Source organism: Theobroma umbraticum, unplaced genomic scaffold (assembly GCF_002168275.2).
Source record: "Theobroma umbraticum cultivar Fairchild unplaced genomic scaffold, ASM216827v3 scaffold_67.0, whole genome shotgun sequence".
Classification (NCBI taxonomy): domain Eukaryota; kingdom Viridiplantae; phylum Streptophyta; class Magnoliopsida; order Malvales; family Malvaceae; genus Theobroma; species Theobroma umbraticum.
In genome coordinates this window covers 6302272-6330207 of record NW_018397262.1, presented here as the reverse complement: position 1 = coordinate 6330207, position 27936 = coordinate 6302272, and the positions used below count along the sequence as shown (strand labels likewise).

General features: G+C 34.3%; 5 protein-coding genes across 5 annotated transcripts; 3 read left to right on the top strand and 2 right to left on the bottom strand.

Annotated features, from left to right (window-relative positions):
- Nucleotides 1-300: 300 nt before the first annotated feature.
- Nucleotides 301-573, top strand: LOC149527022 (uncharacterized). The gene has a single exon (XM_089784103.1). The coding sequence runs from the start codon at nt 301-303 to the stop codon at nt 571-573; it is 273 nt and encodes a 90-aa protein (XP_089640229.1).
- Nucleotides 574-5114: 4541 nt separating this feature from the next.
- LOC110419110 (vesicle-associated protein 4-1-like) lies at nt 5115-8139 on the top strand. The gene is made up of 7 exons (XM_021432003.2): nt 5115-5622; nt 5725-5795; nt 6100-6181; nt 6277-6404; nt 7181-7258; nt 7364-7483; nt 7578-8139. Exons 1-7 carry the CDS (start codon nt 5370-5372, stop codon nt 7623-7625), a joined length of 780 nt encoding a protein of 259 aa, XP_021287678.1. The 5' UTR covers nt 5115-5369; the 3' UTR covers nt 7626-8139.
- A 3212-nt stretch (nt 8140-11351) lies between these two features.
- Nucleotides 11352-13573, bottom strand: LOC110419109 (membrane lipoprotein lipid attachment site-like protein, putative (DUF1223)). The gene is made up of 2 exons (XM_021432002.2): nt 12869-13573; nt 11352-11929 (listed from the first exon to the last, which is right to left on the bottom strand). The coding sequence occupies exons 1-2, from the start codon at nt 13340-13342 to the stop codon at nt 11570-11572; spliced, it is 834 nt and encodes a 277-aa protein (XP_021287677.1). The 5' UTR covers nt 13343-13573; the 3' UTR covers nt 11352-11569.
- Nucleotides 13574-16472: 2899 nt separating this feature from the next.
- On the top strand, nt 16473-17472 carry LOC110419777 (Dynein light chain type 1 family protein). The gene is made up of 2 exons (XM_021432879.2): nt 16473-16860; nt 17014-17472. The coding sequence occupies exons 1-2, from the start codon at nt 16723-16725 to the stop codon at nt 17203-17205; spliced, it is 330 nt and encodes a 109-aa protein (XP_021288554.1). The 5' UTR covers nt 16473-16722; the 3' UTR covers nt 17206-17472.
- A 602-nt stretch (nt 17473-18074) lies between these two features.
- CNGC4 (cyclic nucleotide-gated cation channel 4) lies at nt 18075-24542 on the bottom strand. The gene is made up of 7 exons (XM_021432809.1): nt 23855-24542; nt 21900-22115; nt 21029-21342; nt 20823-20931; nt 19930-20166; nt 18832-18918; nt 18075-18757 (listed from the first exon to the last, which is right to left on the bottom strand). The coding sequence occupies exons 1-7, from the start codon at nt 24461-24463 to the stop codon at nt 18242-18244; spliced, it is 2088 nt and encodes a 695-aa protein (XP_021288484.1). The 5' UTR covers nt 24464-24542; the 3' UTR covers nt 18075-18241.
- Nucleotides 24543-27936: the final 3394 nt, after the last annotated feature.

Genomic DNA, 27936 nt, shown 5'->3' with positions numbered 1-27936 from the left:
CTTACTCATATTTGTCCATTTCACACTCCTCTCTTCTCTATACTTCTCTCCCCTACATTGAAAGCACCGGTTAAGATAAAATTCTTGTCCAAAACGACAGTCGGCATAGCTAAGCTCTCGTCGTTTAGTACCCAAAAATATTCCATTTACCATAGTTTTACTATATAAAGGACCCATTAGCCTCCTTCACTTCCACTAAGTCTTTAATAAAAATACGGGAAAAAAATAGTTCAACGCTGTATTCCCGAATGAGCAAAATGACGTCGTTTTGAGCGAGAAGGTTTTTTGGAGAAGAAGAAAATGTGGATGGTGGCAGCTGCAATTGGTGCTGTGGAGACATTGAAAGATCAAGGAATTTGTAGATGGAATTATACACTAAGGTCAGTTAAGCAGCATGCCAAGAACAATATTAGAGCTTTTGCTCAAGCTAAAATCCTCTCTTTTTCTTGCTGTTTGTCACCAATGAGCACCATTTCCAATGATATGGAACACTCTGAGATGGAGAAATCAGAGTTGTCAATGGAGATAGTTTTGCAGATGAGTTGTTGGGGTCCTTCCACAACTAGATTTTAGAGTCAATGGTTCTATCTTCAATCTTATAATTTTGAATTATATATATATATATATTAATTGTGTAATTATTTTCTTTTTTTTAATCGACTAGAGCTTGTAAAAATTATCAAAATATTATCAAAAGTACATAATTAAGATAATTTTATGATAATTTATAATGTTCACGACAGGAAAAAAGGTTTGTAATCTTGTACAATCTTTTGAAAGACAAAAGATTACTATCTTATTTATTAACTATAAAAATTAAAAATTTCACATACGGATTTATAAATGTGTTTATAAATTAATTAAATATGTTTAAAAGATTTATCTTAGATTATTGTATTAAAAATCATCACATTAATGATTAATTATTACATTTAGTAAATAAATATTACTATTAAAGGGATATTAATTAACTTTAAAATATACTTTGAAAAAGACTCCTTAGCATATTCCCAATAAAATATGCTAACAACCTTTATATCTTTTGAGGGTTTGAATCCACCCATTGAATTCAAAACAACCACCCATAAGTCTGAGACTGGAAGCCCAAAACCACTGAATTCATCCTCAGTTTCTTCACAAAACCACTTCCTGTATCAGTGTTCCATTCCCCCAAGGAGTTACTAGAACCAGAAAAGTAGAAACTGGCCTTGTTCTTCTCCAAACCTATACATAGGTACATAAGCCCATGGTGACATGCAACACATATATAAAACACCCCAACAAAGAACACTCAATTCATTCAAGAACTACCCTGAAAAAATATTAGGAGAAAAACCCAGATTGAAATCTTGCTTTTTATGGTGCTTGAGAGTGTCTGAGAGATGGGTAGTAAAGAAAGAGTGTGCAAGTTTGAGGTGCAATTCAAGTCCATGCAGCAGAAAGGGAGTGGTGGTGTGGCAGAAAGAGTTAACAGTGGTAGTGGGGAAGATGGTGGGATCAATCAAAGGAAGAGATTGACGGGTAGTGATGATGAGATGTGGAAGAGAAAGAGGGAAGAAGAGAAGGCTGAGGCTCTCAGCCATCTGATCTGCTGGGGACCCAATTAAGTTCTTACAATTATGTGTTAAGGGTAACTTCCTTGTTTTGTCATGCTTGAAAGGATGATATGTTTTTTCAAGAGATCCTGGGCCTACAAATATTTGAGTGTTTTATAGGGGTTAGTTGTAATGTCTTGTACTCTTTTTTTATCCTGTTGGAAATGGACAAATCTAGGAGAGGAAATCATAGAATTTTGATTAGAGGTTAAGCTAGCTACTGTCATATTGTTGTCAAAAACAAAGAAAAATGTCAATAAGTCAAAAACAAATGAACAGTTTGTTCTACATTCAAATTTCAGTGGGCGAAAAAAAAAAATCGAAACAAACAAAAATTTGAATCTTAATAAATCATCACAGTAAAGCCATTCTGTCACTTATAATATTCATTTCATATCAATTATAAATCATAACAGTAAAATTATTCCGTCACTTACAATATTTATAATGTGTTAATTATAAATCATAACAGTAAAGTTATTTCGTCAATTACAATACCCATCGCGTATCAATTATAATTAGGTCATATATACTCTAATAAGTGCATAATTTTGATTTTTTTTAATGAAAATAGAAGTCGTACAAAAAAAAATACTCATACTAAGAAGGATAAAAAATTAATTAATATACTATATTTAGTAATAAAATACAAAAATTACCATTTTTTTGGTATAAAATAATATAAAAAAAATCAGAGATAGTCCAACCAAAAGAAACAAGATTCAACATATTCTATAGGAAATTATTTATTAAATATGGTCTTTGACCTCAAACATGTTTGGTCCTCAAATAATTTTTCTTGGTCCAAGAAGTTTCAAGTCCTTCTGACGGGGACCAAGAATAGGATAAAGAAATAAATGTGTGGGTCGACCATTCCACCAAAACAGAAACTGTTCAATGCAAGACATTAATATGTTTCCATTAATGTAAACCCTAACTTTGCAGGGTATCAACATTTAAAGCTTAGGTTAATCACTTGGTCAATTGACTCAATTTGGATGGCATAATTATGAGGCAGACTTCAAGTTTATCTCCCAATTTTTGCTGGACAAGGTATAAAAACTTTCACTTGCAAACTTTTACATAATTTTTTTTTTATGTATTCGGGTAATTTATATTTGACTAAATAATTTAAAAGATCGGATTTTATTATTTTTGACTTTATCAAAATTTTATTAGGGTTTAAGTAATAAAATGGTCGTGTATTCGGATCATCATCATCATAAACTCTTTTTAGCACGATAGATAAATAAGTATTCAATTCTTACGTTGTGATAAATTACACTTTTTATGGAATATTTAAAAATAAAATACACGAACATACATAAATTTATACAAAGAGAAATCTTAACTAATGATTGCGTAAAGCATCAAATTGTTCATATTCAAAAATAATTTTTGAGAATTTGGAAATATCAAAATCTATAATATGGGAAAATATTATTTCAAAAAAAAATTCTTTTGTTTTGCAAATTTTTGCCTCAATTAGGTGCACAAGGAAGAGTAACAATAGAGCAGAAAAACATTGGTAAAGCAATGATGTATGTGAGCCAAGTTCATACTTTGATAATGCACAAACAACCTTGAAATTCATTAGTATTATTATTGAATCAAAAGGAAATATCAAAAACTTGTAGTGCATGCATGGTATTTATTTTTTGCAATAATTGTGAACCATCCTTGCAGTACAGACAAAGCCCATAGCTTATCTGTGTTTGGTGGCTAATCTGTTAGCCAATAACAAATGCCCTTACCCAATGGCAAATCGAAGTTGGTGGTCGTCAGTCTTTTAATAATTAATTTTTGTTTCGAGTGGAATTATTAATTTAATTTATGAAAATAACTTCATTTAAATACCCAATGATTTAATTATATGTAAAAAATATGCTTCATTACAAAAAGGGTCCACAAATTAGTACAAGTATTTAATTGTTCGAATTTGGATAGTTACTTAAATTGAATTTTGAATCATTTAATTTTTGTATCGGTATGAGTTAGATTAAGTCAGAATTTAGGTACACAATCATACAATATTAACACTATTAATATATAAAAACTTTATGTTACAACATACCTAATTATTATTTACCTATTAATCTCACAGGTAAAGGAATGTATGATACAAGCATGTATTAAAATAATCACAACAAACATGACCGTATAAGATAAGAAAAAAATAATAATACTAAGTTAGAATTATATGATTATTAAAATGTGATGTCCCATCTATAATAAATTATAAAAAATTGCTCAATCCGAAGCAAAAAAAGTCAGCTTACTTAACTAATCCCCCAAAGGATTAATATACTTTCCATGTTTCATTGACTTTAAGTAAATAAGTACAAAATCTAATATTAGTAAAAATAATGTACTGTATTAATATTAATAATAATGAATATGTCACGTTCGTAATGTCACGAATCTCAAATAAATAAGAGATGAGATGAATATTAAGTATATAAATATAGATTTTTTATTATGTATCAAGTATGTTTTTTGGGTTGGAATGTAAGTTATGATTTATAAACTTTATTTTAAAAACTTAAAATTGTACAGTATTAAGTTTAAGTTTCGACTTGTGACAAGTGGTATCAAAGTAAATCCAAATCTTTATTGATGTAGAATCTCCATAAGAGATAGAAAGATCAAGGTAGAGCTAGACTAATATAAGAGTCCATCTTTTTTAGTTTTTAGGTAAAGAGCTAATACAATAGAAGCGTTGCATAATTGGGTGAAGTGGAGTAAGGTAGAATATCACGGATCTCATATCAGTAAGAAATGAGATGTATGTATATAAATATAAATTTTCAATCACCTATCAAATATGTCTTTTAAATTGAAAAAGTGAATTCATGATTTATGGATTTACTTAAGTTTTATTTTAAGAGTTTAAGCTCGTACGACATTAGGTTTAAATTTCGACCCATGACAAGCATCACATGATATAAAATTATAAATGACATTTTAAATTAACTGTTAATCATAAAATTTTATTTGATTTAAAATAAAACACAAAAATTTAATTGAATGCCATAAAAGAAAAAAATTATATTTTTAAGTATTATATCTTAAAAATTTAAAAACCCCACACGATTCAAACTAAAATCTTATTTTTATATTTATTTGTTATGTTTTTTTTGAACAATATTGATATTTAAAAAAATTATTTAATCATTTATTCACCTAATTAATTCCTAACTTCCCAACTAACCCTCCAACAAACCTAGCCGCCCTTTGTAAATGCACCGCCTTGACATATATGTTTTTTTTTAACCTTTCACCTAATTTTATTAATCTGTAATTAATGAACTTCCAAAAAGCCTAAGAATAGTGAAAAAATATTAAACTGACGAAAGTACCCTTCATCTCGCTCTTCATCAGCTTGGAGTTTGAAACCAAAAGTACCCTTGGATATAAAACTTGATGACGATAATGCCACCTAAGAATACTGGCATCAGCGACGGATGTGAATTGAAATAAATTTTAGTGAAATATAGAATTGAAATCCGACCCGCGTTTAAATTCGGCGAGAATGTAAACCATTTTTCCCATGTCCAAAGTCCACTGACAAAAACAAAAAAATACAAAAAAAAAAGATACGATGAGTATATAAATTTTATATATTTATGTATATAACAAAAAAGGAAAAGCAAAGGGAAACTAAGCAAAAGATTCAATTCCTCGGGATTTTTTTGTTTTTTTTTCTTTTAACGACGAAAAATAGAGAGATTTGCTTTGCCTTCACAGTCGACGGGTTAATTTTGCGGCGGAGCCATGGCGATCGTCAACCGGCAGCGGCGGAGCTCCGAGAGGAAGCTGTTTAGTCTCTGTCCCTTTTGGCTAAGTTCCGCCACGATGAACAACTCTTCGTCTTCTTCCTCAACTCAAAACCTCAACCACAACGGCAACCGTCATACGGAAGCGGTTCCCGCCAAGCGCTCCAAAACCGTTTCTTCCGTGGCTAGATCGCTTCTCCCTCCTCTGCGCCGGCTTCGGCTTGATCCTACTAATAAGCTCTACTTCCCTTGTACAGCACACCCCCGCTTTGCTTAGCCGTTGACTTTGCAGCTTATTTTTAAGCTAAATTTTTATAATCTTTTAATTTTTAATTTTTTTTGTTTAATTGTAGATAAGCCTGGAAGTCAGGTGAGAAGTGCGATCAGGTTGAAGAACACGAGTAAATCTCACGTAGCTTTCAAGGTAGAATCGAATTATTAATTTTTTTATTTACTTCTCTTGTTTTTTACGTTCAAAATTTACTGTAACTTACACATTTTTTTCATTTTATTATGATTTTTTATAACTTAATACTAATTTTCTTTATGTTCTGGCTGTCAAGTAAAATGAGGCTTCTTGCGACAGTTGTTATGGTTATTTTCAGAAATATAATTTAAAATTTACAGTTAATAATATAATATCTGATCATTTCATTGAATTTTCTGGTTTTTTTATTTTATTTTATTTATTTAATTATTAACTTTTTTTGTTTGTTTGTTGTTTCTAGTTTCAAACTACTGCGCCGAAGAGTTGTTTTATGCGTCCGCCTGGTGGCATTTTGGCGCCAGGGGAAAGCATTATTGCGACTGGTAATAAAATCTCTTACGTTTTTTTTTAGATTTTATTTTAATAATTTTGTTTGGTTTAGTTTCTACAATGTTTCTGTGTGATTCATTGTGGGCAGTGTTTAAGTTTGTGGAGCGACCCGAGAATGATGATGTGCAGGTGGATTTAAAGGATTTAAAGAGTAAAGTGAAATTTAAGATCATGAGTTTGAAGGTTAATGCTGGGGACGAATACTTGCCTGAGCTTGTAAGTCAGTAATGCTCTTGCTTGCTACAAGTTTGCCATCTTGTGTTTCTTGTTTTTGTTCAATAGAGGCTGTTGTTCTGTTAGCATTTCATTAGTATGAATGAATACATTCGAATGGAAATTGTCAGGTATTTGAAAATGTTGAACTGGAAAAACTGGTTTAGTTGTTGGTATTGTAGTTGGTTGTGCTTGTTTGTGTGATGGTCAACATGCATATGGAATTGTGGTTAGATAACACATCTTTAATGAGTAATCTGGTTGGGATCCTATTATCTGTTGAATTTCCATTTATTATGCACAACAATGATCCTTTTTTTTTTCCTTCCCATTGCTGGAGCAGTTGTTTTTGTTAGACCTGCCTGCATAGTATGAATTTAGTCACAAATTGCAACGGTAAAATGTGGGTTTTGATAGCTTTTAATTGGATAGGTAGTTATAGAATAGTGTGCATTCATGGGAAGTGCCAGAAAATTTAATTGTACTGGTTTATCTGAAATCTCTGATACATGATCATTGGTGGGATGCCGTGTCATCTGGTGTGGGCGTGTACAATGGATCCTTTAAAACATAAGATTTTCCTTAGACTATTTAAAGTTTCCTCATACTTCTTTTTGTTTAATGCTAATGTTCTTACTGGTTGTGGGTTAATTTAATTGTGTACTTTTGTTGGACATGAGCAGTTTGCATGTTCATGCTGTTAAGTGGATGTTAACTCCTCCTAAACCAAAGACGGTGGTGCTAATAGAGGACTTTTGATTATGCCTTCTCTTGTACAGTTTGATGAACAAAGGGATCAAGTGACTGTAGAAAGAATTTTGCGGGTTGTATTTCTAGATGTGGAGCGGCCTAACCCTGTAAGTAGAACTGAATTGTTCTTACAGTATTTTGCTTTCGGTACTGCTGATCTCCTTTTTTAACTCCTTGAATGCTTTATAATGCTATTCTTCTTGTTTCTTAAGGCATTGGAGAAACTTAAGCATCAGTTGGCTGAAGCTGAGGCTGCTCTTGAAGCACGCAAGAAACCACCCCCAGACACAGGTCCCCGGGTTGTTGGGGAAGGTCTTGTAATTGATGAATGGGTAATCCACTGTTTATATCATCCTACTATAGTGCTATATTTCCTTTATTTCCTTCTTATTTTACTTACATATGATGATAACTGACTATTTTCAGAAAGAGCGAAGGGAGAAATACTTGGCACGTCAGCTAGTTGAAGGGTAGATTCAACATGAAAGTGTTGTTGCTTTGGCTGAGTGTGCTTTTTCTTCTTTGGTGGAAAAGATGCATCATTTGAACCCCCTCAATTTGCGGCTCTGTTGGGAGGAAAGGTGAAGAGATGAGTTCGACAGTCCAGTTCCTGTAGAGGAGAACAGTGTGTTCTCATGCCATTATTCATCATATGAACAGTGTAAAGGTCGAGGTACCCGATCTTGGGCTAAAGCCGTCCTACTTGTAGATAATGGGTTTTGTTTTTGTCATGAAAATAAATGCAGAGCACAATGCATTATCATATTTGGTTTACTTTTTTCGAGGCTGGAGTGCTTATATATATGTTGCAGGTGTTTAGCCTCGTTTTTCTGATGCAATATTGCCTCTGGTTTTTCTGATGCAATATTTGATTGAAATTATAGCCATTGAAGTCTCTAGGATTGTACCATACCCTGCGCCTGTATTTGGACAAACACGAATCTTGCTCTGTTTTGAAGTGATATACATATTTCATTCTGTTTTGTAACGATCGATCATCGGTTCTTACCATAAAATCGAAACAATGCTAAATTTACTTATATGACACTAGCGTTGCCGGACCATTTTCTTTTCTTTGAAGAAAAGAAACTGCTCAACGCAATTCTGCTTCCTCATGTTCATTCCTCTCATGATTCTTCCACCAATTGCCGTGTATGCGCAAGCCGAAGCTGAACTTCAAAACTTAATTGATTATTGCTTGCATTTCTTTTGGTTTGGCGACACTCTTTCTTGCCTGCCTTGGGTGTGAAGCCATGAATTAAGGAATAAGGTTGTATTCTACTTTTCTTCCTTCTTCGAGTTGTTGGGTATTGTATTTAGCTTAGCTCTCATTACATTAGTAGACTGTTAAGAGTGTCGCATCCAAACCACCTTTACTAAGAAACACGAGTTTGAAGACGTAAAGGAGAAAGGCTTCGAAGCAGAAATGGCAATGACCCAAATATCCGTCACATTCTTCCCTTCAATAACGACCTATAGAGATTGTTACAACAATCCAAGAACTCCTACAGAGATATACTGATTTGGTGCAATTTTAGTATGCTAGTGTCACGGATTTCACAATAACATATAGATAATATCAGAACATATTCAAATTTTCATTGATATGGCACTTTACGAGAAATAAAAGTTTCTTTTATAAGTAATTGAAAATAAAAAATATAAAAAATAATAATATCTGAAATCTTATGTTTTAAATTATTTGACTTTAAAAATAAAAATATAAAAAATAATGATATTAAGGATTTAATGTCAATGATTTATTTGAAAAATTTTATAATTGTGAGCAATGTGTCGTTTTGAATTGTATTTTTCATTTTTGAGCTACATGCCAAGAAAATTAATTTTGAAAATTTGTTTTCAATTTGTATGTGACTTATCTAATTAAGAAAGAACCATAGAACGTTATGGATGTAAACAAGAGTATTGAATGATTGATATTTTATTTTTGAAAGATTTTAATTTTTTTTTATTTAAGTAAAGTCATGACAGCCGCTATGCCGTATCCTTATTCTCCTTGACTTTATGAATAGTTGTCAAAGCAATTACAACCTTAAACATAGGCTGAGCGCTACTGAATTGGCTCTTTTGGTTACCTCTATCCGCATGATGTGCTCGTGACATATCAGAAAGAGACTGCCATGATAGCCCCAAAACCTCCTTGTACATTACCCCTCTACCCTTCCATTCTCTCTCTCTCTCTTTTTTCTTTTTTCATTTATTTGGCAAGTGTCTTACTAACTTCCTTTTGCTTAATTGGCAAGTAAATAATTAATTTTCATTTTCTTGTAAATTTCCAAAAATCAATTCCAATTCTATTCTTTCAATTAGTAAAATTACGTGATAATCATGAATTCAAATGCTCAAATACAATAATTTATTATAACACATGACGAGGGTCCAGAGATCCAAATAGTAAAAAATTTGAACCATGGTTAAGTTAATCAATTGGGTGAAAGAAACCCATATTAGTGCCTTAAAGAAATATATGATTCTTAAAAAGGAAATTACTGACTGACCAGAAGGATGGAGGCAGGGGGCTAGTAGGGCTTCCATTCTTTAAAAGTTTTTAAAATTTTGTATTTTTTTTATTCTTTTAAAAATTTTATAACTTTACTGCTATATATTTTTTTAATATAATTATTTTGTAAACATTATTTTCATTCATAAATACGAAATCTCGACTTCGTCACTGACTGACAGGACCTCAGTGACCTACAGAGAAACAGATGGAGGATGTTGACACACCAGACAAAATAAGAAAAAAAAAAAAAAACGAGGTTGTCGTTTGAGTCTATGTTCACTGCATTGCTAAGAATTCCTCACTCAAGTTGCCCCCTTTGATGTTAGCTTGAAAAGGAAAATCAATTACAATGATGTCATCCTGGAGATTAACACTCCTGCAGGAAAGGTGGGTTCATTACCAAAACAAGTTGTGAAGTGTTTTTTTCAATCGAAAACATATGGTCTGATCACTAAGGAAACACAAGTCTTCTTCAGTTGATAAGAACCACCTGCAGCAGGTTCATGGTGGGGTTTATCAATCCTTATTGCTTACATTGAAAAGAATTGTCCGCAAACTATCACTGCTTCAGTAACTTAAGCACAACATCATGAAGCCTTAAATTCTTATTGTCGAAACGAGTCTAAGTAAGGCTTAACCAAAATTAATCAAGAATTCTAGGTTCTTGAAACTGCACAATAGGCAATGGAAATAAGAGAAAGAAGAGAGGAAGGTTTGAGAGAAAGACTAACATGATTGATTATGACAGAGGAGTATACTCAGTTTTTTTCACCCTCCAAAGGAAGTATGTGTTTCACCACATTGGACACATTACCTATTTCCTGTTCAAGTGAACTGAGATTTTACCTTGAAGGGAAAGCTATGTCTGCAGAGTCCTATCCCTTTCCCTACGAAAGAGCTGCTTGTTTTCGCCAGTGGTTTTGTATGCCTATCTGTCAACTTGCATCTCCATTGTCTTTTTAAAACTGCAAAGCCAAGCTTCAGACACTAAACAAGTTCCTCAAAACTTTAAAATCTTTCAGGGTTTATCATCTCCCTGAGTTTCATTTCTGATTCTATTCCTTGATGTTTGAAATGATGCTTACAAAGAAGGTGTGTGTTAGTATTATTGTAGCCATGGGATCTGCAATTATGCTCAAAGATCATAAGATCAAATCCGGAACATCTCCTCTCAAGCCAAAGTCGACAGCAATTGGATCTTCTGCAGCACAAGAAAAACTCATTTCTGGTGTACTTTATGGATTAAAGAAGTTCACCAGAGCCGGGAGTGAGGGACACAAAGGAGCAGAAGACTCTCTAAGGATGGTGGTCTATTTGAGTTCTTGGGGACCCTACTGAGTATTTCATTGAAGTCTTGGCCCCTTGTCAAAACCGGTTAATCTGTGCAGCAATTTCTGGTTGTATAGCCAAAGAGAGAAAGATGTTCCACATATCCATGATGAAGAACTTGCACAGATATGGCAACAATCTGAATGTGTAGAAAATTGTATATATTTTACATTACACAGATAATATAAAGACTCTTTGTTTTTGCAGTATATGTGGAGTCAATTAGTTCAATCCTGTTGACCATTTTCTGGCAATTACAGATTGCAAATCTTTGCTGCTTGGACTGTCTTCATTAGTTCTACTGTGATAGTAATCATAGGTAAATTATAAAAGGATAAAGCATTGGAAGGTTAAAAAGAATATCATATAATGTATGCAGATGTCTCTCTCCATTTCCTAAAACATCAAACCAGGAATAAGAAAGGAATTCCAAAAGGAAAAAAGAAGAAAATAAGTCAAGGAAGAGCAAAGAAATCAAATACCTAAGCAAGAACATATCCTGTACATAAATTGCCTAAAATTGTAGCCAGAACACAATGCTTCATTAATTTTTCAATATTTTTTTTCACATATCATCTGGCAGTTGAAAGTTCTGTGAGCCGAAAATTTGGTGGGAGCTGTTTTGAACAAAGACAGCAATAGCACATTTGCTGCTATTGAAACCATCCCATAGGGTGAATGTAACAGTTCCTGAGACTGTCTTCTTGGCAGAGACGTCTTTGACAGTGCAAAGCTTTTCAAGCTTCCTAACCACAAAATCATTGGATAGGACTTTCCCTTTGTTCTCTCCTTGAGGGCAGTCATTCACCAATCCGTTCTCGTATAACGCCACCATAACGTTGACACCAGTGTTGTCTACCTTAGACCTCAAAGTTCCTGTTAGGGTCACCTGCAAGGACTCTGATGTAGGCCTTTGGAAATTTGCCTGTTCAGACAAAAAAAAAATTTGCATGATGGTCACTTTCCCCGCTGGCATAAATTAACTTGATAATTTCTTTCAGTTTCAATGAAGATCAACATAAATTGCAGGAGCTGATATGTGCTGGACAATTCATAATAGACACAATACACTTTTCATGTATCATATCAACAAAAAAGAAGGCTGAATAGTCATGTACCCTCCTTTAAGGTGAAGAGACCTATAGGCTGAAGATATGATGATGAGGACTTGCTTTGGTATAAGAAAAGAAAGAGTTGGTGAAATCATTTAATGTGGATTTATTGTGGATTAGACTTACAGTTTTCCACTAACAGCTGATGGTCTTGCAGTTCAGCATCATTAGAATTTAGCAGAAGCAAAATGGACATTTTCTACCCATATTCACTCTACAAAGGTGAGAGATAAGGGACAACTTACAGATACTATGGTAAACCTACCATGTGTTCCATATCCACCCAGATCTGTTATTGATTACCAATCTTATCAAAACCAATTTTTTCCCTTTATTGAAGCATCAACCATTTAATGTTAAAGGACTTTACAATGTATTGATGCACCAAAAAAAATTATTGCTTAAAATTTATTGGTTTTCCAATATTTTAGATAGTACTTCCATAAAGCCATTAATTTCCCTGTAGCCTATAATTTTTCCATTATGGATTCATGATTGCTTACTGAAGTTTCAAGATTCAAGTCCCTGAGTATTACAAAGCACAGAGGATTCATTTCCTGAAATTACTACATTTCTTAATTTCTTTCCCCAATTACTTTCTGGGGTCACCAGAATCTAGACCTTAATTAGCAAAAACTTCACAAATTGTAACAAATGGCTAGATCCCGAAATTCATCAATTCAAGCATGCAGTGATGCAATTCTCCATTCAAACAAAGACGAGATAAAGAACAAAAAGAAACCAATACAAACCTGGAATGTTGGAGCAGGGAACCTGGGAGCACCAGCAAGTGTGGATAACAAAGCATCTTCATCATTAGCCACACACTGAGCCCTGCCTTGAACCACAACCTGCGGTGTAAACATCGTGTCAAGCCTCAAGGACTCGACATAAGCCTTCTGTCTCACGGTCCATTGGCTTGAGCCATAAGGGTCTTTCCACCCCATGTAATCCCAGTAGTCAACATGGTACGCCAACACAATCACCGGCGCAGCCAGCTGAAAGTCCCCTCTCCCCAGCCTGGACAGCAGCAGCTCAGCCGCCGGCGATGTGGCACATCCCTGTGAAGAGAACAACTCCACCAGGATTGGCCCTTCAGCTGATGATGGTGGTGTTGTTGCTTCAACCACTGTTCCATTGGTTTTCCCATGTGCTGCATGGACTTCATTTCTTGATGAAGACCAAGATGCACCCCTGCCAAAACAGGCGAAGAGACGGCGAGCCATGTTGAAACCTGGTGCTCGTCTCTCTCTCTCAGGGGGTGGCCTAATGGTGGTCTATCAGCTCACAGGAAGGGAGAGAGAGATTGATCAGAACGTTATAGTAATATAAACAAAAAACAACAGGAAGTTCTTTGGCTTACAAAACAAAACCAAAGATTTTATTAAGGTAACTCGAAAGAGTGGTAGGGAGGGAAATGTGGCGAAGAAGTTGCTAAGAAGGCTTGGAGGGTTTTGAATGTTTACTTTCATCAATGTCCTTCAAAATTTGTACACGTTTTCTTCAAATATTTTCGTCTATTTTTGAGGCTTTATTATATTTCTTTTACATGGGATGAAGACAGGTGGGGGAAGCTTATTGGATACCGTTGCGTTACCGACACGAATGTGTCGGTGACACGTTGTCTTCCTGTCAGGTTTGGGTTGGATGTCAGTGGGGGATTGAGCACCTTCACCAAAAGGCTAACAGTACATCCTTTGGCCTTAGAGGGAAGGGTTGACAAGGAATCTTGACGGTAAAGAAACACAGAAATTGTTCTCAGGAGAACAACCCTGTTAGATATTTCGGGTGGGAGACAGTGCAGAAGTCTTTACTTATGGGTTGGTTGAGTTGCTGTCATTGTTTTTGATTCTACCATCCTAACATATCTAACAGCTACCTCTGCATTTGTTAATTGGCAAACTAAATTGTCTTTCAGTGCAGGTGGCTTTGATCTGTTGGTCAGGTGGTTGGCAATATTTGGCTGGCAGATCTTATGTATCAGTTAAATAATTGAGAGGCTGAGTAGTCAGGAGAGCTGGCATACCTTCATGGGCTTCAATGGGAAGGCTTGACACAGCTAAAATTTTGAAGCAGCCAACGTACCCATTTGGCCCAGCCTTCTAGAACAGATTCTGGCTTCAGCTGCTACTCATGTTATCTATAGCAAAAGCAAAGGTGCATGCCTGAAACCCGCAAAATGGTTATTGTATATTGATCTGATTTCTTGGGTCATAATGCCATGAATTCATGCATCTATTTATATAGAACTCTTAAGAATCACAAAGTCTAGATCAGTAAATACACCTTGCCTTATTCAATGGATATAGTGAATGATTTTCAAGAAGATTAATTCATTGCATCATGACATTCAATGGATATAGTGCATGGTTTTCAAGAAGATTAATTCATGCATCATGACCCTTAGATTTTTCTGAATTAAAGTCTAACAACATTAGCATCTTTGGGTTGATAAGAAATGTGTTATAAAAAGTAATATATTTTTTATTTCCAGTAAAAATAAATTTATAATCATGTATTTAACTATTCATAAAAAAGTTCAATTTATTTTATTTAATATCATGTTATCAAATTAAACGATAAATATGTTATATAATGAAAAAATTTATTGGGAACAACGAAAAGAACCAATTCCCCATAAATAGTAGCAGTGGTTGACATAAACCATGTGAACTAGCAGCTCGAAACATAGGAAACAGTCAATTCAAATGTGAAAACTCTATAAGTTGTCTTCAACTTGGTCTGCTTTCTCTTGATTTCTAAGGGTCCAATCTAACCACAAATTTCTAAGGCAGGAGAGATTCTGTGTCTTCTTTTCTGCTTTCCTTTCCCACAATTTAGTGATGATTAAATGTGGACTTGCTGATATTTGACAATCTGACATCTTCCAGGGGTTTGGACGGTGAATTTTGGCAATATTTGCTGTCCATTTTCCTTCCAAAACTTTCACATGAGGTATTACATTGGCTCATTTCATTTTTGATGTTAACTAGTCTTTGCTCTAACCTTGGAATTGATATTTGTCTCCAAAATCCAGCTTTTCAGCTGTTCCATGAAACTTATGCTGACTACTGAGAATCTGAGATGATGCACTTGGCATGATTTTGTTTGAACCATAAGATTTCGGTAAAATCTTCATGAACATTTGAGATTGTAGTTGACAGCAGGATTGCGGACACGGAAAAGTCATGATGAAACTAGTTTGTCAAAGGTGGCAGTTCACCTAGAAATGATTCTAGTTACATTTCCCAGTGCTCCAAATACCATGATTTCTCACCTTTTTTGCCCCAATAAATTACTGCTTGAGGGTCTAGTTAGTGGTTAATCATGGCATGTTTACTGGTCTAGGATCTGTCTTAGGTCTCAATTGATTAATCTCAGCAAAGTTCACTGGTTCCCGAACCAGATTTTGGAAGACATCAGTGTTGATGTTCCTGTTTGTAACATTGACAATTAAGAAATGTGGCACTGTTCTTTCTCTTTGAAACACTGTCACTGTAAGGCAAGAAAAGGATTAAAAGAGGAGCAAAGTAAAAATAAGATTCATCCTCCATAATATTTGGAAGATCTTTATATTCCTTTTTGATTGATTTCCTCATGAAAAAGACATCATAGCACCACAGAAAAGATGTAGATGATCGTTTACTAGGTGATGGCTAAAATCTTGACAGTAAGCCTAATAATAAGATGTTAAGAATAGCTTAGAACCAAAACAACAAAGTAGCTAGACAGTCTACATTGCTTGAATAATAAGTGGATGCTGATCTCTGATCTCCTGATCATACTCACCATGTAAGTGTCACTTTGATTTTTCATCTTTTCACAGTACCTAAACGGTTAAGGAACTCCAAAAACCAGATTAGAAAGGTGGGGCCATTTCTTTTTGGCTATTTCCTCATTGTACTGTACTCCAGGACCTGGCCACCACTACTTTTTGCATTCTTCCGTTCTGTAGTATGAAACCAAAGCTTCTCTAGTGTGGTTTAACAAGATTAGTTTATCTACTAATTAAATCATGCTTAACCAACAAACTCAATACACTCATGGATTATGACTGGATTCAATATTCTGGTGCACATCACTTCAGTCTCACCCCCTATACTTTTCCCCAACAGGAAATGCCCCATTGACAGAACTTGACAAAAATAAATATGAATATCATATTTGGCTGCCTCACACAAGGCCAAATCCTACTGACTAGCCACAAGGAGATATCCACTTGTACACGATAAATAGGACCAGATAGTCTTGTAATTTTGCATGACTAGCCTCAATCAAGCCTCCCTTTTCCCATGTATTCCATGTGCTGTTCTTCATAGTAGTGGCAGGCTATAAGAATTATGCAATCAAAAGGGTCCACTAGGCTCTGCAGTATCAATTGGCTCTTCAGCATAATTCTACAGAATCTGTTGGTGACCACAAGCACAGAATCCATACGTGGTTGACCCACTAGCACTAGCCCCTTTATTCCAAAACTGCAAAATAATCTCCACCACCACTTCTATTTAATCCATAATTCAGTATCAATAGGCTCCTTTTGCTATACTGTATCAGCTCTCAAAACTTTCTCAGAAGAAAACCTTTGTGATCTTCCTGCTTATTAACCATGCTGGAAGGCAAGGCAGTGATTGGAGAGACCGATATGCTTCAAACCATGCAGCAGGATGCTCTTGATCTAGCTGCAAAAGCCCTCGATATCTTCGATGTCACTGACGCTACTGAGATAGCACGCTTCATAAAGAAGGTAAAATGACAAGTAGCACACATGATTTCAAAGTACAATCATTGAACATGAATGAATTGGTTCATAGCAGACTGAACCAATTCCATTCCATCTGACATAGTCCACAATCTTTTGTCATGGCTTGCTCATGGAAGGCTTTTGTATTTGATGCAGGAATTTGACAAAGCATATGGACCCGGGTGGCAATGCATTGTAGGAACTGATTTTGGTTCGTTTGTGACACACTGCTCTGGCTGCTTCATTTATTTCTCCATCGGCAGCCTTGCAATTTTGCTTTTCAGGGGTTCTGCTGTTCCAGAAGCTGAGGCAAACCAGTTTGCTGCTTTAGAAACAGTGAAAGCATAGCATTAATTTACATTTGCATCACTTCTTGTACCAACTTTAGTTGTGTAGTCCCGAAATTATTATTTATAAAAATGAAAAGAAGCAAACAAGGAAGAGTTTCAACTTCAGCAATCCATGTTTTTCCCTTCTACTTGCCGTTAATGGCAAAGGATTGTGCATCAGAAGTTTGTCCGAATCAGGTACTGTTAGGTAGATGATTACAAACATTTATTCGTCTTCATACTTTATGGAGAAATCAAACATAAATTCCGGGCCAAGAAATCCATGTTTAGGCTATAGCCTAACCAATTCTGTAAGAAATGTTTGGTATTCCAGGCATCAGGTGTGAATTTGATATAGACTAATCTTGGAGAAAATGAATCATGAAGCTTCATGCATAAAACAACTTCGGGAAGCCACGCAAATACAAGGATAAACTTCTAGCGATGAAGGATATGCAGAAATATTTTTTTGCCTTGGAGTTGAACAAAATTTTGGCTGTATACAGCAGTGAATCATATCCATTTTATCCTACAAAGAAAATTGCATCTTTAAATGTGGACAAGATAATGCTTCCAGGTCAAAATTTTATAAACCATAGAATATATTTCCAAAAAGTAAATGCAAGGTGGAGCAACCCTGCTAGTGTCAGCTAGGTAATATGAATGCTGCAATCGGGGATCAGCATTTTTCCTGGACTGCTCTATGAATCTTTAGTTCTAATTTTCTTTGTTAAATGTGCTTTCCTTGAAATGTTTTCAGGATGATATGCAATAACAAGAGCAATGTTTAAAAATTTTTACAATGTAAGTGACATGGCAGGATCAGAAAACTGGTTCTGATCCTCCAAAACTTCCTTGAAAACCTGTTGCCTTTACAATATCCTAGTCTTTTTACATGAAAGATTAAATATATATTGATATAGATGTAGATACACCGGGGGGCCAAGTCAAAACAAACAGGACTCTCTTGTAGTAAACCAGATCGTTAGAAATGGTATCAGAACATGTGCAAATCTATAACGTTGGAACAAAATATAGCTGCACTTTCACTCTTTTCAAAAGTCAAAATCATCTTGATTCGGCTTTGGTGAAGTCAACATAGCAGTATAAAGCCTAAGCCTGTCCTCCCCAAGTGAATTACTCCTGGACAAAGGCCTCCGAGGCCTAATGAACGACAGTGAAGTAAGCGTTAACCGGTGCCTATACCTCCTCCAGGCCAACTGAATTGCCACAGCCGCCCAAGTCCTCCACCCTGGAGAGTAATACCTTGCACTTCTCTTCACTCTTTCATTAACAAACGTGTATCGAAAATGTTGTGTAACATACTTAACATCCTCAGCTTCCAGGCCAAATGCCTCGGTAGTTTCAAGAGTTACGAGTGTTGAAGAAGAGGGTGGGAGTCTCTCGATGAAGGGTCTGCGCAGACACCATGACAAGAGCTCGTCGCCACTGAAATTTCCAGGGCCAAGCATGCAGCAACTTTTCACACCATCTCTGAGAACTTGGCTGCTTTGGAGATGTCCCCTTACTACAAACAGCATTCTTTGTACAGGGTCACCTTCTCTGGTGATCTACATTGATTAATCTCAATGAGTCAATGACTTCATTACTCAAATCTCAAGGATCAAACTTTTTATATACTTACAGTTTCTCCTTTGGTGAAGATTAGAGACTTGACTCTGTCACAGATATTCTCTAGAACCAAATCGTCCATGTGTTGGAACAATGGTACCTGAAACAAACTTGGAATTATTAGAAAATTCAATTTCCAAACTCTCTCATATATGAAAATATTTAAACAGGCTTAGGCTGGAAATGAGGCTCAGAACTCGGAGCTGGGATTGCTGGTTCAGTCCACCTAATCCAAGCCTATATCTATTGGGTCGGCAACATTTTGGTAGATTTGGTGGGTTATGGGCCTCTAGCCCAGTGTTTGACTCTGCGGTAGGAGCACTTTTTCTTTTTCACTTTTTTCTTCAATAGGACCGTATTATTTTATTTTAAATATAATACTAAAAAAAGTTTCTAAACTATTTATGAAAATTTAAATAAATTTTTATTTTTTATTACGTTTAATCAAATTTTTACATTTTAATTTTGAATTAAACTCCTAAAATCAATTGTTAATTAATTATCATTAATTAAAAATAACATTTATCATTTTACACTTACATAATATTAACATGTTATAGTAAATAGTAATATAACATGATGATTTTATATGATAATCTTACTCTCCAAAATTAATGTCACGTTTGCATAAAATAATAGAAGTTATTTTAACTAATGATAATTAATTAATCATTAATCATAAAAATTTATTTGATATAAAATAAAAATATAAAATTTTAATTAAATATAATAAAAAATAAAAATTTATTTAAAATTTTTTAAATAATTCCCAAACTTTTATTGTAAAAACTGGGTCCTGTTTCTTAAAGATTCATAAATCATGATGCCCACTTTGGTTTATGGCTCAACTAATTAATTAAATGTACCTCTGTGTCAGTTCCCAAAGCTTAGACTGCTCTCCCATAATCTGATTCCATGTAGGCCCATCAAAACATGGAATTATGTGCAAAAGTTTGAAGTTCCACATGTAGGGATATATAATTGTCTTTATTTTATTTTGGTCTTCCTCCTAATTATTAATAGTTCATCATTCAATTCTTGAATTATGTTACTCTATTTTTTGAAACCGTTGAAGCTCAAAATTTGTGTATACTCTGATGGGTACTGTTACCTGTCTAACTAAATCCAGGCAGAGATGGTACTTGATATCTCTCCTCAGCCCCTCAGGGAGGTTCCTGATCATCTCACACTCATCGACTCCGCGCATCGCCGCCCACCGTTGTCGCTCGTAGTTCCGGACCCTATGCCGGAACCCTGAAGGCAGGTGCCTCTTCCTCATCCACCACTCTATATTCCTCATCTTCAGCTGCATTGCTTGTTTCTTTGACGTAGTTGCATGCAGAAACACCTTCAAAGAGAAGCCATACACAGAATAAATAAAGAAATAAATGAAACAAAGCACACATGTTACAACAATCTTTCTAATTTCTTATCTTTTTAATTACTACTCATAAAGAAAAAGGTGAAAACCAGTTATAGGCAAAATGGTGTGGGTCTACTATGAATGTGGCCTAGTGACAGAAAGTCAGACTTTCTTTTTTTTTAATATGTAAACAAATTGGCCTATGTATGTCTGGTACATGATATAATCAATGATTTGTTCAATATCACAAGGACACAGAATCCTTTATGGGTTCCCACCTGACCTATGGGGACCCTTTGGTGGTATGCTTTGGTCAAAACCAACATCTTCTGAAGGCTTGCCATCTACTTCGTTATCATCACCATCAAGATTTCTGTTGCTGCCCTATAAGTAAACACTGTACATTGCTGATATTATCATCTTATTAAGCTGTGGTTTTTAACTAATAGGATGATTACAAGTACAAACCGAACATCGATTAGGGGTTTTTTTTTTTAATTTCAACCATAATTTTTTAACGAGTGAAGTTCATGAAATGTATCATGAGAATGAGATTTAAGAATCATTTGTCTTTAGAATTGACTTGTGTATTGGTTTTGAGTCAATAAATATAGAAAATAAGAGTATTATCCATTTTATACCTTGATGTTTCCAATCAACATTGTGACTAGAAGAAGTCCACTGGTGAGAACAATGATGTTGAACACAACCTCTAACCACTCTGTGGTGCTCTCCAAGTTCCCAAAAGTGCTGTTCATGGACACACAATAGTTGGTATAAATTAAGAGAAAATTATGTAATAAAAAATTTTTCTAGTTAACATTGGGGAGATCATGAGATCCTGAACCTGAGAGTCATGAGGCCCCAGAAGATGGGAAAAAGAATCTTCTCAAGGCGGCTATCATTTGTTACAAGCTGGACAGTCCATTTATAAGCTCCATAATCATAGTTATCAGGACTATCTATGCATGTACTTCTTGCTTGCTTGTTCTCTGCCCAAGCCAGCCTGGCTCTATCCCTCACCATTTTACTTGTTCCATAGTAAATTGGCTCTTTGCAGGCCAACAGTCTCGGGTCACAACCCTCTACTACCCTGCATTGCTCTTTCATGCACTTTGCAGACCTCTGAATCCCTAGCAAGTACCAGCATGCCCCGGCAGCCTGATTCAGAGACAAAAAATCCCATGAAGCAATTACTTAGGCATTTCCCCACTCAAAAGTACTTACTTCTAAACAATAATCTCAGAAAAGGACAATCACTTGGAAATCACATTAAATTATTGAGTTATAGACCCTTGGACCCTCTGAAATATTTTAATAAGTTTCTTAATTAATTATTAATTTTTATTCCAATCTTTTTGGAATCTAATGTATGGTTTCCCACAATATCTAGTTCTTAACAAGCTTTCAGATGGTTCACATGGTATTATTTTTACTTATTTAAACTATATTTACCTCCCACATGAATCACGAAGTAACGAATAGGAGATTAAAAAGTTTAAGTGCCGTAGCTTTTCACTTTTCGCCTTTGGGAAACGCCTTTATTTCAATATCCTTTTGTCTAATAGCAAAGAAACAAAGTATCATGAAGTTAGAAAAGCCAAAAAGGACGGTGACTTTTCAAAAGGAAAAAAGCTGATAATTTTTACTGTTGTAAAGATGTGAAGGTAATTAGCACTGTAATGAAGATTTAATGGAAGGGTGAAATGGAAACTTACATGTGAGGCCACGAAATAAGCAATCATGTTGAGAGCAATGCCCCACCAAACGGTTCCAAAGATGTAGCCGGAGAGGTTCTGCATGCGCCGTAAGAGGCTGACGGAGTGGTAGATCTTCGGAAGGTATTGGAAGAGGAAGATGATCAAGAACACCGTCATTACTAGGGTTACCGACCCTTTTTCCAATAACGATGGAATTGCCACCCATAGTACAAACTACACCACGTTCGATTCATATTAGCTATCAAACATCGTACATCTCACCATTTACACTAAATAAACAATAACATAAGTCATATGTTTTGTAATTGTCACTGTAATGAATTTTTTACATTATGTGATGCGAAATACAAGCATTTGATGTACATATAAAATACATATTGATTTTAAATCTTAATTAAACGGTTCTATCTACATAATATTATGCAAGACTCTTTGCTTTATCTTAATATATACATGTTGGATATTATTCGAACAATTTAAATTGGTACAAGTATATAATCATTTCTTAACCGTGAAACCCAATCTTAAATCAAAGTAAGAGGGACCAAAAAAGCTTAGGAAAAGCAAATGGGAAGCCTCTAGCATGAAGAAAGAAGACCAAGGGAGAGTGAAAGAGAGAGAGAGACAGAGAGGGGCTCTGAGACAAAGGATGAATCTCACCACTTGCTTCCTTTATCAACAAAGCAGTGACGTCTAGTCAAGCTTTTGTTTGAATTCGAGGTTGAAACAGTTTATTCTTTTTGTCATCCCACTTTATTTTATATAGCAATTATTGTTAATTATCATGTGTCCAAGGTTCTTATTAAGATAAGGACAAGCCAATTTTAATGAAAGAAAAAAATATTATAATAGCACCAATTGCATGTTTCACGTTTGTACCTCTACTTAAATTATGATTATTAGTAACTGTTATCACTTTTGGGAGATCAACTGTTCTCTTCTTGAAAATTCTTCCCAAAGAGATTAAAAGAATAGCTATACAAATAAAGTAATTAATAACATAACAAAAATCCCTACTCAATTTAATCTCTAATTATCGATTCTCCATTCAAAGAGTTAAATTTAAACATCTTTTTTTAAAATAAATAAGTAATAATTTAGTAAATGATATTTAAATGAAAAGTTCTAAATTTGAATATTAAGCAAATGTTTATCTCAAAATTTATGATTTTTAAATTAACTATTAATATATATTATATATACATCCAATTTAGGGTTATTGTTAATATTTTTTTATGGACGGTTGAGAAACAAAATAATATTTTATTCTATTCTCGTTTTTAAGACAAACTTTTTTAATGTGTATCTAAAGGGAAAAAAATTAGAGAATATTATTATTTTTTTATTGAATTAATATGCATAGAGGCCAAATTAATAATGTTTAATTAGCATAATGTATAGATATATTTTAGGATGAGAATATATTCCACAAAAGGGTTATATTTGTTTTAGAGTGTCAATTTTTGGTCTTATAACAAGAACAACAAAAATCCCATTGCACTTGTAATAAAAGAGAGAAATAATTGAACCCCAAAAGCCACATCTTAATCACCAAACCTTCTTTGGCCAATAAATTATTATGATCCAACCATAAAAATTTATTTATAAAAAAAATATCAGTCTTTTGAACTTTTTATTCTCCCCATTATAGCCTCCTAAACATGATAAAACGACACGGTTGCATCACATATTTGTTACAGTTTCAAGGGTATCCCTTGCATGCAATGAAATGATTAATGACATGCACTTGTCATCTCCACTCGAACACTAGCGTACAAACAAATCTACAAACCAAGAGCCATATGTAAAATCTTAGCCTCTTCACATTAATTAATGAAACATTAGAAAATAAATATTGATTAATATTAATATTATCTTAGGATAATGATGTGAAGAGGATTGGATTTAATTAATGAACTAATTAATGATTTTGATATGAAAAATTTAATTACCTGGGGTAGAGGGAGGATTACGAAGAGATCAAAGAAGAATCCCTTCTTAGCTTTCAAGTACTTGAAGGCCACACGTCGAGCGCTGGAGCCACGGGGTCCACTCCTTTCTCTTCCTCCTCCTCCTCCGCCGATGTCACTACCACCATGGGTGGTGTTACTGCCATACGATGATCTCTTGGCCATCTTCAGTTGCAGCCACATGTTCCAGACGTGCAAGGCGTCGGTCATGCAGCGGAGCGCCGTCACCGTGATGGCGAACCACCCGTCGACGAAGAGGCACATACACGTGTCGCTTATAGAGAGGACGTAGAAGAACAATGGGTCGACGAAGAGGCCCGTGGCGCACACGAGGAGGAAAACCCTATTCCATTCTTGAACCCATCTGGCTCTCGGGTCCAAAACCTGCCCCAAAGACCAACCTCTCCTGCGACGACCGCACATGAAATACAAGCCGCCCCCGCAATCACGTGGTGAACTCTCTTCTTCCTCAGCTTCATCATCCTCTCCTTCTCCTCCTTCCATTAATCCCCCTTCCTCTTCTTCGTCATCCTCGTCTGTGCTAAAATACTGCATGTGCCTTGCAGGTGAAAATTCGGGTTCAGTTGCCATCGAAAGAAAGAGAGAAGAAGCTAGAAAGAGATTGTCATCTGAAGGAGGAATATAAGCAGAAAATGATGGAAGGCTGGGATTAAAACATGTCCCAGAAAGGACATAATAATTGGAGGAGGTGTAACTAGGAAGAGACAGAGAAAGATACAGACAAATCTCTGAATGTACTTTAATGCCCTTGAGCCAGCATGCATTTTGTCTTTACAAAAAATAAAAAGAAAAAAGAAAATCAACCAAAATGAAGGAAAATTAAATAATTCGATATGAATCCAAGTATACCCAAATCCTCCATTAGTTAATAACATGTGTTTCTAGTCGAAATGATTGAGGTTATTGCTTTTACAATGATCTTCTGATGGAGGCACTCCTGTCTTGTCAACATATGTATATTTTATGCAGAGATTCTGTGAAAAAATAAAGCAAGATCTGCCATCATCAATGTTGTGCCTGGCTATCACAATGGGAAGCACATTAATTCTTTTCCAAAAGGTTTTTGTTCATGCTTAGCCAGTCCAACTTAGGGTACGTGCCGAATAAGGGGTGATCGATGGTGACGATGGATAGTTTTTAAATTTTTTTTATTATATATAAAATTTATATATACAATATAATTATTTTTATAATTATCTTTTAATTAAATCTTTTAAATTCACCATGGATAATAATAGCTGATTAAGTAGCTAATTAGGGTAGGACACACAAAAAGTTATATGGCTATTGTATTGTTTTGTTTTTCTTGCTTTGATTGATCTAACATGCACTTGGTAACAAGAGCACAATCTATTGTATGGTCAACTTTCAATGGAAAAGAAAAGTGTATACATATAAAGGAGCTGATCAATATATGTGTAAATATTTAATTTTTTAATTTTTATTCATAAATTTCGTGTATATATATCTATATTATCTCAACTTGTTAAGAATAGAAATATTGGTAGTTAAGTAGAACTTATTTCAAGCAAAAGAATTATATAAAAACATTTAAAAACTAAACTAATTAACCATCATATACTTGGGTGGCTAAAATGGCAAGACCATTATCTTTATTAAACTAGTTTATTGGCTATACGTATTGATCTTCTTCCCGACATTATATTTGGTCTTCTCTTCTGTATTATATAGTCTAACAAAATTTCATATCTTAAGTTTGTGTTCGAGTTTTACACTTTTTTTTAATACATAATTTTAAATTACACAATAAACGACATCTCGTTTTATCTCGTAAATTTTGTCCGATCAATTTCAAAACCCAAACTTAAAATTTTTGCTGTAGAGTGTCACCTCATAAACATTTCATGAGTTAATAATATACTATTGCTTGCTTTAAATGAGTACTATGTGTGCAACTTCTTAATTTTGTCTAAATTCTACTTTTTGAAGGCTTTTTCACTAAACCCATTCACACGAGGGCATGCAAAAAGCTCCAGAAGACACGAAAGTGCGCCTCCCCAAAGTAAAAAGTAAATAAATAAATAAAAAGTGAAAGTGTAAAGGGGTGATTCATATGACTTAGTTTTTTGTATATACACATATAAATATATTTGTTGGTATATATACATAATATATACCCTTTTTCAATCTTTTTTTTCAAAATCCCATGAAAATTTGCGTAGGCAATTGAAGTAAAACCAAGGGTACCACCACTAAAATGGGCACAAATTATGTATTTGCAAAAAAAAAAAAAAGGACCCCATTTGTTAAAATGTGACTTCATTGTGCTAGACATTTGTAGACAACCTTTTCATACCAAAAGGAAGCTTCAATCTATTAGCTACAGCCAAAAAAGTCCGACTTTATATAAAATTTAATAATGTTAATTAATTAATTAATCTAAGGATATACATTGTTTAAGAGAGTTGGATTCTTAGTTTAGCAATCATTAGACTTGAAGATTTGATTCTCTTTTTCCACTAATTGGCTATTAATTAATTAAATGCTTCAAACATCTCATTATTTACTCACATGAATCTTATTTCAACATATATTTATGTGTGTGTACTTATGTATGTTAGTTTTTTACCCTTTGAATTAATAAAACGAAAATTTTCAAAAATTTTATGTAACATTGAATCGAATTTCGAAAATTATTTTGCTTCAATTTCATTCTCTTTCATGACACAAAATTTTCCCTTCTTCTATTCTAACTAGATAAGATCATTCCTTTCATCAAAACATGGTCTACAAAATTTCTCAATTATTTGAAACATTTATGTCATTTACATATCCACAATAGAAAATTTCTTAGTGCTCGATTTTGTATTAAACTAAATTTTTTTTCTTATTTTAATTTAGTGTCCAAAATTAAAAAAAAAGGAACATAATTTTGAGGAAAACCCAAAGAAAATAATGGAAAAAAAAAAGAACAAAGGGGATATTATTATATACAACTACCACCAAGTATTTAAGTCCAGACCAATACTATTGTCCTTATACTGTCCACCACAGCTCTCAAATTTCAAGATATGCCATCATATCTACAAATTGTTTTCTCTTCAATTATTTGCCACACCTACATTGTTGTCCTCCTAATGTTACCTTTAGCTTTCAAAATTTAATGAAAATAACGATTTGGGTGTTTTTTTTACCTTATTTATTTATTTTGTAGAGGAATTTAAAAAGGAATAAACTCCATAGCTACCTTCCTCCCTCTTTCCCCTTTCCCTCTCAGAGTCTTAAATGATCATAAATGTAACCAACAAATTTCATAGACAGAGATCATGTAGTTATTGCAATTTTTACAGTTTTTGAGTGGTATAAAGTAGGTCCAAATAGGCCTAAGCAATGCATGTTCCACCAATCGAACACGTAAAATCATCAAAAACAATATGTTTGGAATGTCCAGAACAAACTTAGTCCGATGGTTAAAATTTGATATTTTGATTAATAATAACAAGATTTATGAAAGGATGTGTGTCGATTATGTAAGTCGAAAAAGATACCAAAAAGGAAGAAAAAACAAATTATTTTGGCAAAGGAGGGAAAGGTTCCAGAGAAAAGAAACGAAAATAGAAATCATATTTGGTTTGGAGGGTACTTTGGGGAAAACAGGAGATAAAAGCAACAAAAGGAAGAATGGAAGTAAGAGAGGCAAGGAGGAGGGTGTAGAAAGAGACCTGGAGATAGAGTGGAAGGGGTATATGGTCTTATTCACAGATAAGTTTAAGCAACACAGGTTCCATGCAACTTCGTATTTTTTGTTTGTTTGCTCATCAATTATATCTTTCAAAATATATATATATATATATATATATATATATATAAACATAATAACCCCATTCATACATGTCCCTCTTTTGTCTATGATTATTAGTAAAAAAATAAATTAATAATAATTATATGGTTTTGATGTTCTTTCTCTTGTTTCTATGTGTTTTCTCTCTCATATAGTTAGGTACCGAAAACAACATGTGAGATTATTGGACTGAAGTATGGACTTTTGTGATCATAACAAACTTTGATTATATAAAGCAAGA

Bases quoted from the DNA above. Each gene is read 5' to 3' on its own strand.
- CNGC4 (XM_021432809.1), bottom strand. From the start codon at position 24,463: ATGGCAACTGAACCCGAATTTTCACCTGCAAGGCACATGCAGTATTTT. The intron at 22,116-23,854 runs GTAATTAAATTT...AACGTGGTGTAG, and splicing joins TAATCCTCCCTCTACCCCAG to TTTGTACTATGGGTGGCAAT. The intron at 18,919-19,929 runs GTAACAGTACCC...AGTTTGTTTCAG, and splicing joins GCCTGGATTTAGTTAGACAG to GTACCATTGTTCCAACACAT.
- LOC149527022 (XM_089784103.1), top strand. From the start codon at position 301: ATGTGGATGGTGGCAGCTGCAATTGGTGCTGTGGAGACATTGAAAGAT.
- LOC110419110 (XM_021432003.2), top strand. From the start codon at position 5,370: ATGGCGATCGTCAACCGGCAGCGGCGGAGCTCCGAGAGGAAGCTGTTT. The intron at 5,796-6,099 runs GTAGAATCGAAT...TGTTGTTTCTAG, and splicing joins AATCTCACGTAGCTTTCAAG to TTTCAAACTACTGCGCCGAA. The intron at 6,405-7,180 runs GTAAGTCAGTAA...TCTCTTGTACAG, and splicing joins ACGAATACTTGCCTGAGCTT to TTTGATGAACAAAGGGATCA.
- LOC110419777 (XM_021432879.2), top strand. From the start codon at position 16,723: ATGCTGGAAGGCAAGGCAGTGATTGGAGAGACCGATATGCTTCAAACC. The intron at 16,861-17,013 runs GTAAAATGACAA...TATTTGATGCAG, and splicing joins TAGCACGCTTCATAAAGAAG to GAATTTGACAAAGCATATGG.
- LOC110419109 (XM_021432002.2), bottom strand. From the start codon at position 13,342: ATGGCTCGCCGTCTCTTCGCCTGTTTTGGCAGGGGTGCATCTTGGTCT. The intron at 11,930-12,868 runs GTTTGTATTGGT...TTGTCTGAACAG, and splicing joins TCCCTGCTCCAACATTCCAG to GCAAATTTCCAAAGGCCTAC.